General features: G+C 38.5%; 1 protein-coding gene across 2 annotated transcripts in view; it reads right to left on the reverse strand.

Annotated features, from left to right (window-relative positions):
• Nucleotides 1-23125, reverse strand: part of OSBPL11 (oxysterol binding protein like 11) — a 78234-nt gene that overhangs the window by 45291 nt on the left and 9818 nt on the right. For both annotated transcript variants that reach the window (XM_043504967.1, XM_038420970.2), the window contains exons 2-3: nucleotides 1399-1467; nucleotides 313-488 (exon numbers count right to left, since the gene is read on the reverse strand). In XM_043504967.1, the coding sequence (XP_043360902.1) occupies nucleotides 313-488; nucleotides 1399-1467 (245 nt within the window). The remainder of the gene's footprint in view (nucleotides 1-312; nucleotides 489-1398; nucleotides 1468-23125) is intronic.

A 23125-nucleotide genomic window follows, 5' to 3' on the forward strand; every position in this document is an offset into this window, starting at 1 on the left:
TTATTGGCTGGCTCTCTTCCCACCAGCAAAAGTTATCTAACGTAAGTTATGAAACACTGAAATATAGAATTTAAGGGACTGTATATTGCGGTTCCTCCCCAAATCAAATTTATGGTCTTGGAACAATCACTATTGCATAGATTTTGGTGCGCCACACACAAAAAATTAGGATATTATACTCTGTGTATGCAGTTTTGTTCATATGTTTCTAAAGCAAACAAAGAGACAACGAAACACAAAACTACAACTACATATAGGAGGCAGGAGTATCCTCTAGTGGAAAAATCTTCTGTCCAAGAACTTAAGTCATACCTCTTAGTTTATACTGCTCTCCACTAGCAGCATTAACGGTGAAGGTATGCGAGTCTTCATCGCTGGGTGAAATTACAGCTCCAGCTAGCTGCAAGGTACCTCTGGGCTTTTGATTTCTAGACTGTTCATTCACGAAGTACTCCAGCAGGCCAGCTTCATTGTTTAAAACAAAAAATCTGTGATTGTGATAAAAAGTCCATTTATAAAATAAAACTAGCACACATCTTTTTAATATAAATAATCATCACCCAACCAAAACCATCTCCACATAAGTTTGGGGAGAATTAGTTTTTGTTTTAAATTGGACCATGAGACATCAAATGGTTTATGCAAATACCACAATTTGCCAACACAACCTCACCAAATATACTAGCTACAGCTTAAAATTGCACAAGATTAGACTCAAAGATTCTTTAAAGATCAAACTTTTGCATGGTGTACGTGAACTGTCACTAAGTAAATTAAAAGTACATTTATGATACTTCTTGGAAGACTTATCACTGTGCATATGAGAAACTTTAAGTCAAAGCAATACCAGCCACAAAGATGGGGAGTGTAATTTCCATCACTGGACCAATGCTAGTTAGGAATAGACATACTCACAACTTATGCAGCACACAATAGAAAGTATTTCAACAGGTGTCCTTAGCTCAACTCTCTGCCACTACTGTTGTGCAACATACTGCGTTAGACAGCTTGTGCCTCCAACCACAACGTTGGTTGTATTGTTGTAGTGCCATAAAAAGTTTGAGAAAGCGTTGCTGAATACCCCCCTCTTACACACATAGATCATAACAACAACAAAAAGCCATTTAAATGCTTAGTAGTCCTTCTCTGCTTTTCATTAATCTCTTAGTCACATGCTAAAACAAAATGTTATCCCTAATATGGATGTAGCAGGTCCATCTCTTATCTACTTGTTGGTTTAATCCATATTAAATCTGAAAAATACATAAAAGTATTTTCCATTATGTTAATTGCTTAGCAGAAAAAAAAAGTGTGAAAAACATATCGATTTAGATAATGTCAACCAACCTTGTTAAAAAAAAAGCTACAAAAAAAACAAAACACAAAAATCAGACTTACCGATATTGCCAGCCAGTGACGAGATTGGTATATTTCATTAAATAGCCATAAATATTTTCCATGTGATCACTGTTAGAAAAACAAGACAAAACCAGTCAGATGAGACCAAATAAACTAACAATTAAAACCATTAAAGTAGATGATCAAGATTTTCATTTATGCAGTCTAAAGTCCACTTTCAGCAAACTGCTCAAAATTTATTTTAAGGAGAATTTGTTTTTTCAGGTTTACTGCAGAATAAAGAAGCTTTAAGCAGACTTATAGGACTGTCAGTAAAACTAAAGAATGAAAATATTCAATATCGTTCAAGCAATGAAAGACAGTCTGGATCCATAATATAAAATAGACACTTCTGGACACATTTATGACGCTTCAATATTAAGTAGTCAATATACTATTTATGACTTCTTCCGGCCTACCCACCCCTCTTCTCTCTGGGTGGGGTAGTTTTGAGGTTCTACACAAAATTAATTTTTACCACCTTAAAAAAGACCCATATTAATCTCCGTAATTAAAAAGAAATCTGTCATTAGGCACTACTAATTAAGTAAATAAAGTTCTATTTATGTTGAATTTCCAGAACCATCAACAACTACACTAAAACTGCCATATTGCAAATAGAGAAGATGCTCTGAGAAACCCAAGAGATAGTTTCAGATCACATTAAGAAATACTTTAAAGTATAAAAATGTCTTCACCATTTGTTTTACAACAATTTGGCACAAAAGATGAACAAATAACTTCTCTTCTGGGGCCCAAATCTGTAAGAAGCTCAGCGCTATCTCCCAGTGAAGACAAGAGGCAACGAGGGCAGTCAGTACTTAGCAACAGTAAGCTCCATATACAGAACTATTAGTATATAATTTTCAATTAATAAATATTTGCTAAAATAGTTACTCACTTTGAATGTACTTGTTAGGGATGGTCTTCTTATGAGACCAGCTCAGAGTTGTATTACAGTAGCTCCTGGAGGCCCCATTGTGCTAGGCACCATGCACACATAGTGAAATATAGTTACTGCGGAAGAGATTACAATCCAATAGAGAAGACAAAGGGTGGAAGAAGTTCTCAATTTTACAGTGGGGGAATTGAGGCATAGAAAGATTAAGTGACTTTCCTACCATCACAGAGGAAATACGCAGCAGAACCAGGAACTGAACACAGGTCTCATAAGACTGCAATCATTGGCTGTAATGACAATTGTTTACGTTTATAGAGAATTATAAAGATAATTCTCTAATAATATTTTCATCATAGTTAAACCTCAAATTAAATCTCAAACATTTGCCTTATTATAGTAGTTGATGGTTCTTACATTTCCCGGAATTCAGAATATATGGGAACACCTTACCTAGATAACCTACTGATAAGTAAACAAGTTTTTCATCTTTACTAAAAGAACATATGCTGGCAGAATATGGCTACTGAAGTCAAGGGATTCATATAAAACCCATTCATTAACAAAGACTGCTAGAGCCAGTAAATATCAGGCACAGTGGAAAATCTTTGTCCGTATGCACAAATCAATCTGTTGCCTACATTTTGTTTCCAAAAGATTTCACTAACATGACAGTGTTAAACTGTTTATATATGTGAAATTCTTACTATTTCAACATTATGTAAAAAATTACACCCAATTACATCTTAAAAAGTCTTTTATATGCCATACCTAATCGGACAATCCAAAGTAACATGCTAAATCACTATCCCAGTAAGAGGTCTTGCTGACTTTGTCTCTATGAAGGTATTCAGTTTATGAATAATACTCTTAATTTTTCTTTTTTGCAGAGGAAATCAAAACAAGTGGCACTAATTCTTTCACCCAATTATAGTACATTAAAAATGGCACATCTGAAGCACAGAGCTTTAAAGAAAAAAAAGTAAGGCAATTTAATTATATGTAGCAACTGGCTTGTGACCTATAAAACACAAGTGGCTATAGTTGCATGTGGTCATATAGCATTACAAAACTAGGTCTACACAGGGCTGAGGAGAGGCTCCTAGTCTATCAGACAATCTCTTTCCTAAAGGCATCATGATTTTGCTAAAGCAGCTGGACAATTAACTCTATCACACACAAAATGTAAAAACTGTTTTGGATGACACATGACTGCAACTTTTAACAAATGATGACCTATTTTTCCCCTTTGGTAGTCTCCATTAAAGTTCTTTCCTTTCAAAACTATGCCCAGAGAGCATGTAAATAACTGACAAAACATAAGGACTGAAACATTCATCTTAGAGAGAGAACATGAGAAAGAGAATTGCCTAACAATATTGAAAATCTACAAAATTTCTCATGTCAGAAAGTATTCTATAGAAATCCAGTGATTGGTTCCTTTCCCAACTCCATCCATTCTGCACGGAAACATGTCATTCAAGCCTCCTTTTCATTAGAGAATTGCAGCGCAGCAACTTAAACAGGTGTGACAGAACCAATACAAGTTGCAATATTGTGAGTGTGAAAAATTAGCTCCATCCTGTTTCAAACAGTGCACCATGTCCACACACAGCCCCCCGCCCCCTTCAAATATCGTACAGCCTCAGAATTGTTCCCGCAGCTCACAATTCCATGAACGCCGCCTTGGACTCAGTTAATAACTTCCATGGTATGGGTCTATTAACATTTCATGTTTTTGGTTTGTCCAGTGGATGTTTTGAATGGTTCTGTCCTACATCTGAGGATCTACATGAGTCATGAGACACTAGAAGACGCCGCGGTGGAGGAGGTTCAGGAACTCCTGCCACATCAATTCCAGGCTTCAAGACCTGATATATAGTATGAATTCCAGTGTCTTTGGGTGACACTGCTTGCGGATTTTGTGTCTGTGTGTGTGTGCTCGCGCGCACATTTATTCGATCTTTTCATGTTGAAAACTGTTTATTCCCCTCCCCCACCTTTCATAATTCCATTCCCCAGTGTTTTCTTCTAGGAGGGAGAGACAGGTATGCTCTAGATCTGGAAGGAAGACATCTTTTTGGGTCCCTCATTATGGCCTATAGTAAGTTCCTCATCTTCCCTTTCCCAGGTAATGCCGTAAAGGATCCTGAGGATGAATCACTCTTCAAAAGAGTGAGGAGAATAATAGGTGCTGGAGAACCCAGGGGAGTTAAATGCATATACATGAGTTAAGCAGAAGAGTGAGTTGCCTGTCTATGTAACCTCTAACTAATGATCCTTTTGTGATTTCTGTTTCAAACTGCTCAGGAGTACGGAGATGCTGCTCGGGCAGTGAACTGACTGTCGTGACAACTTCCAGTAAAGTAAGTTCATTGAGGTGTGTGCCAGACACTAACCAACCCCTGCTTGTGTCCTTTCTGTATAGCAAGAGAATCCCTGTGGACCAAGTCTACATGGTTTAGAAAGTGGTACTGAAGATGTATTTTTCACTCTACAGTTGTGATGTCCTCTACTGCTGCCCTAGAGGTTGGGGCAGTGAACCTGGAGGGTGGAGGAAGCAATGGGCAGAGCTCAGACCTGCCGAGTATTGCCTCCCTTGCTCTTGAGCCTGCACACAGCCAGCAGGTAAGTGCTCTGAGCTGCTGAAGGTGTCACTGACACATGGGTACAGGCAGTGTAGAATTGCACTGAAGACTAATTGCTGTTCTGAAGCCCCTATTATAGAAATTGATTCGGTTGTCTCAGTCTAGTTCCTAAACAATAGATGTCTATATGACACAAACATGCCAGAAACCATTAGAAGAATTACAGAGCTCTGACAGGTTTGGGAAATAATTATGTTCCCATTTCTGTTTCTCCTCCAGAGTGAGATGCAGTAGCTGGGTGAGGATGATAGGAGGAATCTTGAGGTCCTACTGCAACTGCCATTCCTGCTTGTGTGGATAAACGGGACTTTAGTGTTTGCGTAGAGCACTGGACTGACTACACCAAATTCCATTTCCCCTCCCCCATACAATCTATTTCGAAGCAATTCACTCAGCCTCTGAGAAATTCTTCACTTTAATCATGAGGAAACATGCCCTAAATATAAGAGTTAGTCCATTATTCATTCTAAGATATAACTACAAAACATTTTAGTAGCAATATCTGCAGACAAGATCAAAACAGAACAGAGTGGGTTGGGCATGCTCCAATTAGAGCACAAAAATCTTCTCCACTCTTTCCCCCACACCCTATTTAAAAACAGAGCTTAACAGTTCATATCCAGCTGTTACCAGCAGAATTACCCTTTTCTTCTATGTGGCAGCATTAAAAACAACAACATTGCAACAAAAGAATCCCCAATAAGATGAGAGACTAATTTATAGTTGCTCAAACAATACTACAGGTCTAAAACAAAACCATTCAGGGAAGGGAATCATGCGGTCATATATTCTTAGGGCCCTTCATTTTCAGTTCTTTTATTTTATTTTTCCCCAGGAATTTATCGGTGTTTATTACTACGTTAACAAAAACACATTAAAATCAGTGGAAAAAACTATTAATAATTTTCTGGGTAAACATGGGGGGATTATTTTGGTGGACGAAGGGACGGGGTAAAAAGTGTTCAGTAGAGTAATACTTTGATTAATTGAATTCAGTATGGTTTGCTGCAGAACCAAAACTCAAAGCACAGTGCCACCTTTGAGTTTAAGAAAACAATACATCTCTAATCCCCAAATAAAATTTTTCATTTGAACAAACAGTTTACTGTTTTAGACTTAGAACTATTAGCCCATAAATATTTACATTTAATAATTGGGCCACACCATTTGCAGTGCATACACTCAATTTCATGTTTTCCAGTTTTGATTTTTCTTAAACTTTCAATTAGTTCCTTGTGGTCTGAAATGTATTCTGATACAGATTTTCATTTTCTTTCCATTTTAGTGCGTCAGATCTTTAAACATTATCTGCTAAGAGTTTGAATGTGTACGTAGTAGGCGTGAGATTCATCAGTACATTTAGAACTTGCGTGCCTGTTTGTTTGTGGTGTTATCTTTTAGATTAATTCACAGCCTTACTTTAACAGGCAGCTTAGCATATAGACACAAACTAGTGTATTATCGTAATACATCTCTCTCATGCAATGTACTGTATTTTCCTAATAAAGCAAGTTATTTTTATATATTTGAATGATATAAAAGTAGGCTGAAAATCAGAAAAATAAATAATCCTTGTTGTAAAACCCAGGATTTTTTTCAGTAAAAAAAAAATCGGTTTCAACTGAAAACAAGGGACTTGTATATTTTGAATACAGAATTTTTTTAAGGGAGAAACAGTAATGGAATAAACTGTCTGAAAATGCTTCAGAACTGCTACCATTTTATTGGCACACAGGAAACAAAAAAAAAATCAAGATTTTAATCAGTTGCACTCATTTAGAGCTACCTAAACTTTGGTGAAGTTTTAATAACTTTGAACAGAAAAAAAAAGTTTTGAAATTTTAAAAGGACAAGTTTGCTTGTAAACATGTCTGAAGTTCAATTTTTAAAAAGTCTGGTCTGAAACTTGTCTCCAATCTCCTTGGATTGGATTCACCCACCACTTTTTCATGATATGAAACCACCTGCAGAACATAAATCAAGCCCTGCCCTTCATTTACACATCCCTTAGAACATCGCACACTCAGAAAAAACAGAAGAACCACCATGCTTCATGATACCACGATCTAAATCATGCTTATGCTGTAAAATAATAAATAAATAGTGAGGAAATTCAGAGTGGCAGCTTCTGCAAGCAACACCTCAAAATGAGGAAAGGAAATCAACCAGTAAAGGAATATGGCATACTATGTTTTGGAAATCGCCTTATCAGATTATGATGGTGAATCAAATGGTTTAAAAAAATTAATGAAAATACGTAAGTAACAGTGAAACAGAGAGCTGTGATCTTCCCAGTCTGAGGACACTGACTGAAACATAGGGAAGTGCAACTCAGCAGATGAATACATAAGGATAGTGACTTGGAGACTTTCACAGTGGAATTAAGTTAACTTCTAGTGAGTAACAGTGGAATTTACCTTAATCCCACACGGAGTCTCCAGCCTCTCATACATTCACCTTCACTGAGCAGCACTTTTCACAAACTATACCAGCAGACTACATTTCCCGAGTACAGTAGGAGCAACATAGTCCCCATCACCTTAGTATCTGACCAACTCACAATCTTTAATATATTTATCCTTACAGCACCCCTGTGAGGTAGAGAAGTGCTATTATTCCCATTTTACAGAGATTAAATAACTTGCCCAAGGTCAGACATGAAGTTTGTGGCAGAGCAGGAAATTCCACCTCGGTCTCCCACAACCCAAGCTAACCAATGAACCATCCACTCCCTCATCGAGATGCACCCAGTAAGATGCACAATTAAGGAAATAATTAAAAGTATGGCTGGAAAAATTTACCCAACACATCAGCCCCTTGACTAAGCCTCCTCACCAGGTTTAAAACTACTTGTGTTGCCATGCCAAAGTCATGCCCTCTTTAAATAAATGTGTGCACAGTTCATTCTGTACTATCATGGAAACCAGGGTGGATAAAAATCAATGATTTTAAAAAAAATCAGTTTTTATTTAAATCATTTTTTTTTGGATAAAATGCTTTTTGAGGAAAAAAGCTGTCCAAACATAGTTTTAATTAAGATACATCTTTGAGCTATAATGTCTCATCAGGGAATAGGGATTATAAATTCTAATGCTATAGTATGAGACAATATATTCACGTAATGTTTAAGAAAAGTTTTGTAAACGTGTTCCAATAGTTCATGGATTAGAGACCCAATCTTATAGGGTTCCAGGAGCTTCTGTATAGATTATTTAGGTTAATCTTTCTATCTACTGAATGGGACTCAGTGCTCAGTCTAGAAGATACCATCAGAGATGCTTAGTTTTGCAGTTCTCAAACTGTGGATTTGTGTCTCGAGAGATAACATGCTTAACAGCAAAAATGTTTGGAGAGAAATAATAGACATCATCCCTATTGTCCCTCTGCAAGTTTGTGTACACAGAGTCGATTCCTTACCTCTCTCTAAAAGTGAAAAGTTTCAAAAAGTTCAATGGAATAGAAGATGGTTGGGGCGGAACAGATCTGGACAAGGAGAAGAAGTCTGGAGATAAATGTGAGAAGGGAGGGACAGGCAGTAGAAACAAAAGTGAAACTATTTGAGCAGCTTTCAGAGTAGCAGCCGTGTTAGTCTGTATTCGCAAAAAGAAAAAGGAGTACTTGTGGCATCTTAGAGACTAACCAATTTATTAGAGCATAAGCTTTCCTGAGCTACATTTGTTAGTCTCTGAGGTGGCACAAGTATTCCTTTTCTATTAGAGCAGCATATTCCAGAAGTCTTGAGGTCTTTCTGAGTGTAGCCTTCATTGAGTTGAGATCTACCATTCCATTCTCTCACTAGAAGGGGAAAACTATTATGGCAGCAGGCCATAAAAGAGACCCAGTTTGGGAATAAGAACCATTCAAGAAATATATGTTTGCTGATGAGGTTTTAAAGAAAGTCACACCAGTGAACTGGTGGAAGTCACCTAAGCACTTGGATTCAGACACTGTTGAAGTGATAATCTCACTTTTAACAGCAGTAGTAGTTTTAACTGCTGGTGTAGGAAGAATATTTTCTCTTTCTTTGGACTAATTCATTCCAAATTGAGAAATCGTTTGGGACCTGAAAAAAGCAGGCAAGCTTGTTTTTCTTTTCCCGATTATGAACAAACAGGAAAATGAAGGTAAAGATGACTGAGTCAGCTGCAGAAGCCAATATTTTAAGTTTCTCATGTTGACTTGGCTGACATAATCGATTTAATTATTTTTTAATATTTCATTTAACTATTTTAGTTAACAATTTTAACAAAAACATTCAAGTTTTTTAAAATCAGGTTTGACTAAATTCAAAAATTCATATGCTTGTTTTGTTAAAATATTACGTTTGCTGTTGAAGAAAAAAATCCAGAATACATAACATTGTTGTTTTAGTTACATAAAACAATTTAAATGGTGATCTCCTAATACAGCATGGCAAGAAAAATCCTCCAAATATTAATGATTAACCTGCTGAATTGGAGATAGTTCACCTCCCAATGACTTCATAAATATCTGCTTCAATTACCTTTGGCTTAAAAAAAAATACAGCACTATTTTATTGGGTGGAAAATAACAATACTTATTCTCTTTTCAGGGATCTACAGAATGCTTTTAATATTCTAGAATTTGGTCTGGAAATTCAGGCATTAGCTTGGTTCACAGATTAACAGAGTAATGGAAAATAGGTGGTAAAACATCAGGAAAAAAGTAGGGTTGTCCTTAAAGTCTTTATCAGGGCACTTCATGGATCAATATTAAGACCCCATCTTTATATTTTTATTATATTATATATAAAAAAATATAAAAATAATGACCTTCTTGAACAATACACTCTAAATCTGTGATATTTGATTCAGTTATTTGTAACAGTGAAAATGTAAGTGAACTGTTCAAAGTGACTTGGGAAAGGATTTTGAGTATCAGTAATATGAACTCTACACTGTCCTATTAAGTGGATAGTAACTTGAAATTGTTACAACCGTTCATAACTTATCTAAGTTTCAGGAGTAAATACACTTGGATATAAGTATTTCTAAGACCTGACAAGCTTCAGAGGGATAGCCGTGTTAGTCTGGATCTGTAAAAGCGGCAAAGAGTCCTGTGGCACCTTATAGACTAACAGACATATTGGAGCATGAGCTTTCATGGGTGAATACAAAAGTCCTGACAATATTCTCAGGCCCATAAATAACAAAATTAAGACAACCCATGTCTCAACAATCATATTTTCAAGAATATTAATAAAATTGTTTCCACTGTATTACAAAAGATGAGTTATGTATACAGTAAAAGTATTAGCAGAATTACAGCACTAACATTGTGTAGATGCTTCACCCCAAAATAGGATATGCTAGGAACAGGACAATGCAGCCCAATTCCAACTGGGGCCTTTGGATACTACCACAGTATAAATATTTACTACTAAGGCTATGATTTTGGCACAGAGGTCACAGTAATTGTAAATCTAAATAAAGTTAGTTAAATTCCAGAAATGGCTGGGGGAAGAAGGGGGAGTGCTTCAGCTGCCGAGCTAGGCCCAGCTTCCTGCTCCAGGTGTTATCTGGCACCACTCAGGGTTTTCAGTATCCACCCCTCTTTTAGCTGGAGGAGGAGGGGCAGATGGCCAAACCAGAATGCCACTGCAACCGAGCGCATGGGGTCACACCACCAATCAAATTTGGCTCATCTACCCCTCCATCTACAAAGAGGCAGATACCCAAAGTTTAGAGGCATCAGGTCTCATGCCCAGAGTGGGGAGCTGGGTCCAGGACCTGCTGCTGCAGGGTCAACTTGCTCTCAAACCCTCCCCCGACCCAAACTTTTCCAAGATTTCATTGACTATATATTTAGGCCTCCAAGAACCAAGGACATGAAATGTCTTTTCTGTGGAATGCCTTGAATGAGAAGTACATGGCTAATCTGCCTAAAAGCAAAGCCACACTGCCCCTGACAAGAATGTTGGTGCCCTTTCTGTGACTTTTCCTTTTTTTCCTTGAACCTCTGCCGTGGAATTTACTAAAACTTTTTGTGCCAAAATCTTAGCCTCATTTATTGCTCTCCTGTAGTCGTTGTAGTCTGCCACTTTTATTATAATACTTGTCAAATATATTATACAGGTAGGCATGTGTTGCAATGAAATCCTTGCACCTATTTTAGAGAAATCCAACAAGAACTCATTTTGCACTCCTCTGTGAAGCTTTTATTTTGCTTTTTGATATTCCTCGGTGTGCAGTAACTGCTTTTACAAAATATGTCCATATATCATAAACAAGATTGAACCCTTATGCATTCCCTTGATAAACAAGCTTCAGGCCCAAACTTGTATACAGTATTTATATGGAAATGTTGATCTTTGATAGTTGTTAGCTAATGGAATTTATTTATAAACTTTGCAAGGACACCACCACCACAGCACCTGCTCATGTCCGACCACGTTTATCTTCACACCACCATTCTAAGTAAGGGCGGTATTACCCCCGTTACACTTCGAGAACTGCAGAACAGAAGACTGAGTTACTTGCTCAACATAACACAGGAAGTTTGTGGCAGAGAAAAAACAGAGAGCAAATCTGAGCCACAGTCCAGTGTCTTAGCCACAAAACCATCCTTCCCTTGAAATCACTCCAGGCTGCTAAAATTAGGCAGCTCCTTATATACAGCACTTTCCAACTCCTTTACAAATACCCCTCTGAGATAGGCAAGAATTATCCCCATTTTACTGATGGGCAAACTACACCACTCAAGTACCTCTTCCTAACAAGCTAGATTCCTTCATAGCCCATACGCTCCCTTGAAGAAAAAAAAAAGGGGGGGGGGGAGCCTCAGATGTTTTTCAAGAGACAGATTGTAGATACCTAAACACTTATGTCCAAGGATCATTAAAATGTAGAACTATTTTTCCACAACTTACTATCATTAGTCCATTTGTATTTTTACTGGTGGCCCTCTGTCAAGTGACACCAGATGTCAAAGCCTTGCAGGCCAGCTTCCTGTTGTTGGAGAAATCAGTGATGCTAAACCGGGATATATTCTTTGTGCAACTTGTTTACTTCACACTATATATAGCAGTGCTTGAACACAGATGGTCACAAAAGGCATGCAGGCAGGCTTCATTCAAGAAACTCAGTCAAAACACCAATGCCCAGTTCCAAGGAGCAAATATGCTTCAAATACTGACCTTAGTAAGGCAGATTAAAGCAGAGAGCAAACTCCCAAACTGCATCCCATCTCTCGCCACAAAAAAAAAAAATCTACTAAAAAAAATTAACATTGATGCAACATTTCAGCAGACTGAGAAGTGCTTGCATGCTAAGAGAAAACTTGAAGACTAACAGCAAGATCTGACGACTCCCATCACAACACGTATTTATTACAGGATAGTACATGAAGGCACCTCCAGGATCAGGGCCCCATTATACTCAGCTATGTACGAACACGGGAAACCAGAGTCTAATCCACCAAGAATTTACATGTTGCCTTCAATTTGATTGTAACAAAGTCAGTAAAAAACAAACAAAAAGCAGGAAAAGGGAGAGAAGAGGGTATACGTAGCTAATAGTATGCACAACTCTATGTTTTTGAAAAATGTAAACTAAGTAACGATTTTAAAAATTCCTAATTGAAAGGTAATAGCCCGATCTCACTTAACATTTGCTCATCTAAAAATCTCAGGAAAAGTGTGCATGGGCTTGCTGCCTATATTAGTTTATTCCCCTTGCATATGGGCTGTCCAAAAGTTTCCATCTACACAGCATTATTAGTTCTCTTTTAAAAGGGGGAGGGGGGAACAAAACTACCCCACTACTTCCTCTGAGGATAGGTTCCTAGAACTGTGGAGCCACGCACATGTGGTACTGGGAAACCACCAAAATCCCAAGAGTTCTACTTTCCCTACTGCTGTCTTTTGGGCATGGGTGGGACCCTATAGGCATTAAGTGAGAGATGGCAGAAGTTGCTTGATCATTTAAAGAGCATATAATCTGACATACTTTTTCCCCCCCTTCTAAATAGCTTTTGAGAAAAAAATTGGAAGATTCACTGTGCAATTCACCAGCATTTCAATAGTCAACTGCAAACTGGAAGCAGCGGTTCCTGTTCCATCATTTAGACTTGTGGTAGAAGAAGTTGCATTTTTCACACTTACTGGTTTCTGTGGCAATCAGCACATTCTCCTGCATTCAGTCAAAATACAGAGCAAGCAAATCTAGGAAACAAGATCCTCTAGGGCAGTGGTTCTCAACCAGCAGTACACAGAGGTTTCCCAGGGGGTACATCATCTAGATATTTGCCTAGTTTTAAAACAGGCTACATAAAAAGCACTAGCAAAGTCAGTACAAACTAAAATTTCATACAGACAATTACTTGTTTATACTGCTCTATGTACTATATACTGAAATGTAAGTACAATATTTAGATTCCAATTTTTCAGTAACAGTGTGTTGTGACGCTTTTGTATTTTTATGTCTGATTTTGCAAGCAAGTAGTTTTTAAGTGAGATGAAATTTGGGAGTACAGAAAACAAATCAGATTCCTGAAAGGGATACAGTAGACAGATGGTTGAGAGCCACTGTTCTAGGGTACTTAAGGAACTAACTGAAGCAATCTCGAAACCATTAGCAATTATTTCAAGAATTCATGGAGGATGAATGAGATCCCAGAGGATGGAAACGGGTAAACATAGTATCTTGTTGTTAAATACGGGAACAAATTACAGAGGAATTACAGACCATCAGTCAGGCTAACTTTGACACTGGAAAGATACTGGAACAAATTACTGAACAATCAATTTGTAAGCACCTAGAAGATAAGAGAGTTATAAGGAATAGCCAGCAATCACGTTAAATCAGCCTCATTTCCTTCTTTGACAGGGTTACTGGCCTAGTGGATGGGGCCGCGAGAGGGTGGGAAGCTGTAGATAAAATAGATCTTGATTTTAGTAAGGCTTTTGACACAGTCCCACATGACAGTCTCATAAGCAAACTAGGGAAATGTGCTCTAGATGAAATTACCATAAGGTGGGTGCACAACTTTTTGAAAGCCCATACTCAGAGAGTAGTTAGAAATGATTCACTATCAAACTGGGAGGGTGTATCTACTGGAGTCCAGCAGGAGTCAGTCCTTGGTCTGGAACTATTCCATATTTTCATTAATGACTTTGATAAATGGAGTGGAGAATAAGCTTATAAGAGTTGCGGAGAACACCAAACCGGGAGGTGTTGCAAGCATTTCGGAGGGCAGGATAGGAATTCAAAATGACCTTGACAAATTGGAGAGTTGGTCTGCAATTAAGAAGCTGACATTCAATAAAGTGCAAAATACTTCACATAGGAAGGAAAAATCAAATATACAACTACAAATGGAGAATCACTAGCTAGGCAGTAACATTGCCGAAAAGGAGCGGAGGGTTATAGAGGATCAAAAACTGAATATGAGTCAACAACATGATGCAGTCGTGAAAAAGGCTAATATCACTGAAGTATATTAATAGGAGTTTCTTATGTAAGACATGGGAGGTAACTTTCCCACTCTGCTTGGCACCGGTGAGGCCTCAGCTGGAGTACTGTGTCCAATTCTGGACACCACACTTTAGGTAAGATGTGGACAAATAGAGAGAGTCCAGCAGAGAGCAACAAAAATTATATAAAAAAAAAAGTTTAGAAAACCTGACCTCTGAGGACAGAATAAAAAAAAGTTAAAAAATTGGACATGGTTAGTCTTGAGAAAATAAGATCTGATGACAGTCTTCAAACCCATTAAAGGTTGTTATAAAGAGGACAATAATCAGTCATTCTCCATGTCCACTGAAGGTAGGACAAGTAGTAATGTACTTAATCTGCAGCAAAGGAGATCGAGGTTAGATATTAGGAAACATCCACGGGTAGTTAAGATCTGGAAAAGGCTTCTTTACAAGAGAGATTGTGGAATCCTCATCACTGGATGTTTTTAAGAACAGATTGGATAAACACCTGTCATGGATGGTTTAGGTTTACTTGGTCCTGCCTCAAAGTGGGGGACTGGACTGGATAACCCAGGGGTGGGCAAACTATGGCGTGCCAGCCGTTTTAATCTGGCCCTCGAGCTCCAGCTAAGGAGCAGGGTCTGGGGCTTACCTTGATCCTGCGCTCCAGCAGGGGAGCAGGGTCGGGAGCCACTCTTCGCGGTTCCCGGAAGCAGCAGCATATCTCCCCTCAGGCTTCTACTTGTAGGGGCAGCCAGGGGGCTCCACTCCACACGCTGCCCCTGCCCCAAGCGCCACCTCCACAACTCTCTTTGGCCGTGAATCACGGCCAATGGGAGCTGCAGGGGCGGTGTCTGTGGATGGGGCAGCGTGCAGCAGAGCCACCTGGCCATGCTTCTGCATAGGACCCAGAGCGGGGACATACCGCTGCTTCCGGGAGCCGCTTGAGGTAAGTGTCGCCCGGAGCCTGCACCCCAAGACACTCCCCCACACCCCAACCCCCGCCGAAGCCCTGATCCTCCCCCTACACCCCCTTGGCCCCAGCCTGGAGCACCCTCCTGCACCCCCAAACCCTCATCCCCAGCCCCACCCCACAGCCTGCACACACAGCCGGAGCCCTCACACCACACACCCCTGCCCCAGCCCTCCCACACACTGAGCTCTTCATTTCTGGCCCCACCCCAGATCCCACACCCGCAGCCAGAGCCCTCACCCACTCCCACACCACAACCCCAATTTCGTGAGCATCCATGGCCTGCCATACAATTTCTATATCCAGATGTGGCCCTCGGTGCAAAAAGTTTGCCCACCCCTGTGATAACCTCTCAAGGGCTCTCCCTTACTTTTCTAGGATTCTGTAACACAAAGACATCAATAATTTGAGGACAACACAAAGTAAGCCTCTAGAAGTGCTGCAAGACACTTATTTCAGTGAAACACACTGCTTACCCCTTTCCATTTACAAATGTTTCAGAATATAACCTACGACCAACAAGAGATCATCCCTCTTTGTTCTAAGTTCAAACTGAGAGGATTTGCTATTACATTAGATTCTGGGTCAATAACACTGCTCAGTTTCTGTAGCAAGGCTCAAATCCTAGTATGTTATAAGATATGAATATTTCTGTACACACTGAAAGTGCCAGTATGCACTGGGAGAAAAGAGTTATTCCCCCTGAAAACTTGTCAGCAGGAATTTTAAATCAGCCCTAAGTGTTTTGAAATACCATTCTGCCTGGACTTGCAAGACGGGGGGGGAAAGGATGCATAGTAATGGCTACCGTCCATTATATTAATGAAACTCCTTAAGTGACCACTCTAACTCTGGTGCAGGGCAGAAATTAGCACACAGAGCAAAGACCCTATACCTAATAATAAAAAGCAAAACACTGCTCTCATTGGACAGCTGTAAAATGGCCTGTTTAACTGCACTGTCATTTAGAAGGCTCTTTAGCACTCAAAATGTATCTGCCATACAAACACACTGAAGTGGGTGTTTAAGCAAGCAATTTAACTTCTGCTTACATTAATACTGAAACTACTCTGTAAATACATCTAAATTTAGCAAAGACTCCTCCCACATACACAACTATGTACATCAATTCAAAATGAACTCTAAAGTAAATCTATGGGTGACAACGGCTTACAGTATCGGAAGTACTGGTGTTTTCAGAAGCCTCAATAATTAATGCTCAATCGGAGACATTTTAAAGAGGCCCAATTTTCATAGGGTACATTCTCAGCACTTTCTGAAAAACAGGACCCTTTAAAATATCTCAAATTGAGCACCTAAAAATGGAGAAATGCAAAACCACTAGCCATTTTTGAAAATCCTATGGTTGTATTATCTGGCTTCTGAAGACCATCATTAAAATCATCATTAATACAGTCTGGCGTATACATCTAGATAAAATGAACTGCAAGGTTTTGGAGATGGATGTGTCAAACAAATGTCCCAAGAAGCCAACATTTCAATAGTATGGTTATGTTACACAGTGGAGCACAGAAATTGTTACTGTCTGCATAGGTATAGCCTCATCATCATCTTTATATCAACAAATTTCCCTTCTAGTCTGGTACCACAGATTAAGCAATGCACCACTTCACTTAGTAATTGCAGTTTCTGATAAATATCAACAGAACATTCACTTGCTAGTCTCCTGACATCAATTTCATTAAGTTCAGTAGGTGAATCAAAGCTGCTCTACTCAGAGTTACGTTACAACACAAAATTTGCTTCTATGCATTTTATTTGAATTAAATAATCAGGCTTATTCTTGAAGCCAAATAAAAAGGATTTCACTTTTACAGTAATGGACCCTAAGAAATAATTATGCACAGAAATAGGCAAAACAACAACAAATCTCTAAAAGAAAAAGGAGTACTTGTGGCACCTTAGAGACTAACAAATTAATTTGAGCATAAGCTTTCGTAAACTACAGCTTATGCTCAGATAAATTTGTTAGTCTCCAAGGTGACACAAGTACTCCTTTTCTTTTTGTGGATACAGACTATCACGGCTGCTACTCTGAAACAAATCTCTATAAAGCGTATCTAGGTTAGCACAAGCATGGCCCAGAACAATGGTTTGCTCTGCAGCTCCTATGTCTCTTTTCACAACTGCATTTCTTGCCTAGTACTAATTGCTAAACAATAGTACGTAGTAGGTCCCAGCCTACCAAGAAACATGAGAGGATTTTTTTTGTAACTGTAAAACTACCATATCCCGGAATCATATTGATACTCTACATGGCTGTTATAGACTTTGCAGCAAACATCAAGTCATAAGCAATCTGAATAGCCTATATCTTATCAATTATGCAACTGATTGATATCCGCTATTAAGCTATTAAGTCCTTTTACCATCCCCTAAATCACCTTTGGAAGAAAGACCAAGACTGTTAAGTGCCACATCTCAGAAATGGTTCAAAATCAAGACTCTCAGATTCACTGGTTTTATTCTCTGTGCATGTCAGATGAAAAGCACCTACAATGCTAAATTCATTTTACAACAAACTGCAATTTGTCTGGATACTCAGAGGACTGTTTCAAATACTATGCATACACACCATAAAATTAAAAAGTTAAAAAAAAATTAAGGTTGCAAAGTCAAGCACTCAATTAGGAAATGCCAGAATTAAGGTTGCCTTTGCAATTTTAATTTGACCTCCATGATCGTGTTTAATTATGTTTTTTTCCCCATACCTCATTCAGAGCACAGAATAGACTGTGCTCATTTAACAGCTATTCAATATTGTGTTTTCTCCTCCTTGCTCAATGTGTGGCCCTATGCCTTATTTGCTGTACATTATTCAAACCTTGCTCTGAAGACAGAATTATTAAATTTCCCCATGGGCTTTTCTATAGTGCGCATCACTATAGTATCTAAGTGCTTCACAAACATTAATTTATTTTCACAACACCCTGGTGAGATGAGAGGTATTATCCCCATTTCGCAGATGGAGAACTGAGGCACCGAGAGATCAAGGTCAAAATTATCCACTAAGTTTGGATGCCCGATTTGAGATGTCCAAGACCTGATTTTTCACTGTACATAGCATTATATAGTATTTTATATATTCAAAGCACAGCTGCAACTGAAGTCAATGGGAGCTGTAAGTGCTCAGAACTTCTGAAAACCCAAGCCTCAGAATCTGGGTGCTTGACTTGAGAAAATAAAGAACACACAATTAATGACCACAAGTGAAAAGTTTGGTTTAAACAATGACTAGCATCACACAGGAGTTCTGTGGCAAAAACAGAGATGGAGCACGCCCAGTGTAGAGGCAGTGTTCGGGGTACCTAGCTGCTAAAATCTAAGATGTCTCTACAGAGCATGTGCACACTGCAATTTCGCAAAGGCATATAACTTGGCCAAATTTGGGCAGATTTTCACAGGGATAGTACAGAAAGGTCACCACCTGCCAAATTTCAAGGATCTGCTCCCAAGCATGGGGGAGCTAGAGCTTTTTCAAAGAAAGGATTTCCAGAATTTTTTACCATGGGCAAAACAATATATTTTTCCCTAGCATCATTCTCAAACGGCTGAACTTCTCCCCAAAAAAATCTGCCTCAGGCAGCCACCCAGCACAGAAAATTTCAGTCTAAATGGTTAAAGTTTGGCAAAGTTACAAGCAACTAAAAACAGGGTCTTATAATGGAAAACGTTAGGCAACCTTGATGATAGGCGATGTAACCAGCTGCACCTATAATCAAATGTGAGGAACATGTATCATGATAGAATGCTCAGGATGAGTAAGAGTCCTGTATACATTCCCTATTTTTCAGGGAACTATTCTATTCTTTATATGTTCTTATACTGTATACATAACTGTAATAGTCAAGTGCTTTCCTGTAGTACATTATGTGACATGACAAACATCTGCCATGCATGGTTTGTTCTCCCCAAGGGGAGAATTTCTTATGTTGTGTGTAGTGGAACGTTTTGTTTTGGTAATATTTTTACTCTTAATATACATGTAGTTATATGTTTACATTAGAGAAGACAAGGTTGAAGACCTTGCACTTGTAGTGAAAGGTACTGCGAGTTGTGACGGTCCTTGGTTCCCATGGGAATTCATTCCACAGGAAGCCATCAACAGCACAAATGATCTGATCTCTCAGAATGACATGTTAAAAACATTTCCCCTGTACATTCTATTTAGTTTTAATATCTAGATAGTTTTAATATCTAGTGATCTTGGGTCAAATCACTAAGACAAATATTCTGATACGATATAGTCAATAGAGCCTTTTGCACAATCCTGCCCCCACGGGTTCTACGGCCTTCACTTTCAGGGTCCTACATGGTGCTGATGCTCAATGGCAGCAAGACCTGGATAACATTCTTAGCAACCACTCATCAGCCCTGATAAGCCAGTGGAGAGGAACATTCAGCACTCCCTCCCCATTAGCCCACTTCATCTGTAATTGGGCCCAAGTATTTTTTTTTCTTTGTAGCAGACAGCTAACCATAGGAGTTGCACCTCTGAGTGTCTGTCCTAACTCCTTTAGCCATTCTTTCATAATCCTGTCCACTTTTTTAATACCAGCCAGGTTCACTACTCGTATGTCAACATCCTGTATGACCTTCCCTTTGTTCCACCCATCTAGTGCTTTAGTTCATGCATAAACATGAACATAAACTTGCCTACACTGGGGAAATGCTTTCTGTTATAACATTTGTTAACACAATGTTAAAGACTCAAGGTAAACAAGAAAGGTTGTGTTTTAAAAGTCACATTTCCTCATCATATTAATAATTGTGAACCCAGGATGGACCCTAAGGTTAACCACAACCAGCTGACAATTTTAAACTCGACAGTCCTTGTCTATATTGAGTGATAAGTTGTGCTTAACTCCTTTGTTAATATGTATTACAACTAGGGCTGCCAAGTGATTAATTGTGCGATTAAAAAATGATTAAAGGTTAACACTATTAATTGCACTATTAAACAACAGAATACCATTTATTTAAATATTTTTGGATGTTTTCTACACTTTCAAATTTATTGATTTCAATTACAACACAGAATAGGAAGTGTATAGTGCTCACTTTATATTTATTTTTGATTGCAAATATTTGCACTGTAAAAAAAGAAAAAGTATTTTTCAAGTCACTTAATACAGGTACTGTAGTCCAATCTCTATCATGAAAGTTGAACTTACAAATGTAGAATTATGTACGAAAAAACCTGCATTCAAAAATAAAACAATGTAAAACTTTAGCACCTGTAAGTCCAATCAGTCCTACTTCTTGTTCAGCCAATCGCTCAAACAAGTCTGTTGACATTGCCGGAAGATAATGCTGCCCGCTTCTTGTTTACAATGTCACCAGAAAGTGAGAACAGGCATTTGCATGGCACTTTTGTAGCCGGCAAATGTATGTCTCTTGCTCTGTTTTACCCACATTCTGCCATATATTTAATGTTATAGTAGTCTCCGCTGATGACCCAGCATGTTGTTCGTTTTAAGAACACTTTCACTGCAAATTTGACAAAATGTAAAGAAGATACCAATGTGAAATTTCTAAAGATAGCTACAGCACTCGACCCAAGATTTAAGAATCTGAAGTGCCTTCCAAAATCTGATGGGGATGGGTTATGGAGCATGCTTTCAGAAATCTTAAAAGAGCAATACTCTGATGCGGAAATTACAGAACCCAAACCACCAAAAAAGAAAAATCAACCTTCTGCAGGTGGATTCTGACTCAGATGATGAAATGAACAGGCATTGGTCCATACTCCTTTGGATCGTTATCGAGCAGAACCCATCATCAGCATGGACACGTCCTCTGGAATGGTGGTTGAAGCATCAGGGACATATGAATCTTTAGCGCATCTGGCATGTAAATAATTTGCGACACCAGCTACAACAGTGCCATGCAAATGCCTATTCTCACTTTCAGGTGCATTGCAATTAAGAAGTGGGCAGCACTATCTCCCATAAATGTAAACAAACTTGTTTGTCTTGGCAATTAGCTGAACAAGAAGTAGGACTGAGTGGGCTTGTAGACTCGTAAAGTGTTACATTGTTTTAGTTTTGAGTGCAGTTATGTAAAAAAAACTACATTAGTAAGTTGCACATTCGTAAGAAAGATTGCACTACAGTACTTGTATGAGGTGAATTGAAAAATACTATTTCTTTTGTTTACAAATATTTGCACAGTAAAAATGATAATCAAAAATAATATAAAGTGAGCACTGTACACTTTGTATTCTGTGTTGTAATTGAAATAGATTATATTTGAAAATGTAGAAAAAAATCCAAAAATATGTAATAAAATTTCAATTGGTATTCTATTGTTTAATAGTGCAATTAATCACAATTAATTTTTTGTGATTAATTTTTTTGAATTAATTGCATGAGTTAACTGCGATTGACAGCCCTATAACATGGTGCAATCTCTCAGTACAGAGAAGTCCAAAATTAAGATAAGCAGCATCAAGCACTAAGTCTTCTCAGCCATCCCCGCTGACAAATCACAATGACTGACTGCATGCCAGTGCAGATCCCCATGACCGAGGCTTGCCAATGCAGCTCCCAACAGGCAATATTTAAACAGTGATGCTGTAACTCCATGCTGGCATGTAATTATTTATTATCTACTAATCACAGGTGCACACTGTGCTTTACAGACTGCTTGAGTGTATTACTTTGTAAGTGGGTAAATTAATTTGGCTTCACTTTGAATTTGTTTTATTGGGTTTTTTTAAATAAAAGATTTATTAACTTTTGCATGATCCAGGGCATGAGTATATTGTGCCGTAGAGGAGATCAGTCATGAAAGAAGCAACTTATCAGAGATTTCAAGGAGAAGGAGGTCACTGGATACATAGGAAGAGTGAGTCTGTAGCAGGCATAGGGGGTGACAAAAAAGGCACAGAGTTGCAAATGGGAAGAGACTATGGGGGAAGTGAAGAGCAGGCACTATACAGGAAAAGGAAAGCAAAAAATGGGAAGGGAAGAAGAAAGATGAGCTTTAAACAGGAGAAGCACATACTAAATTTTAACTTTAGTAATAAAGGATTTTAAAAAGCCACACACATTAAGAATTAAGGCCCAAGTTTTCAAATGACTATCTGGATGCCTCAAGTTTTTGGTACCCATCTTGAGCCACCTTAAAGGTCCCAATTTTCAAAGGGTTGGGGGCTCAGCACTTTCTGAAAGCCAGGCATCTTTAAGATGTGTTAAGATGAACACCTAAAAATTGAAGCATCCAAATTTCTAATCATTTGAAACTTTAGAGCTAAGGCATTTAACCAATAGGAAAGCAGTATGAAAACACAGGAAAGGTAAAGGTAGAAGGAGAGAGAGGGTGATGCCAATTGGTGACTTACTTCTTGATGTCACAATTCTAGCACCCAACTATGAGTTTTTTAAGGGCATCAGTAACAGAGAAACAAAGGGAGGGAGAAGAAGAGAAGTAAGAAGGGAACAGAGGAGATGCAAGCATGCCAGCTCTAAAACAGACTTATCAGGTAATAATAATCTGTCATTTTGCCTCTCTCTGTGAAAGGCTCTGTGGGCTGGCTGCTGCAAAGCAAAAGAAGTTTAGAATAATAATTTGAAATCACCACCAAAAAAAAAAAATCCACAGATAAGGAGTCTAAGAAGTTTTACCTTTAAACAGAACAGAGTAGAGATGATAACAGAGAACAGGTAAGGACAAGAGTTAGAGTGGAAGTTACAAAGAAGTGGCATAAGAAAACTGGCCACTAAAACTAATGCATTTAAACTTCCTTA

This window comes from Dermochelys coriacea, chromosome 11 (genome assembly GCF_009764565.3).
Source record: "Dermochelys coriacea isolate rDerCor1 chromosome 11, rDerCor1.pri.v4, whole genome shotgun sequence".
Classification (NCBI taxonomy): Eukaryota; Metazoa; Chordata; order Testudines; family Dermochelyidae; genus Dermochelys; species Dermochelys coriacea.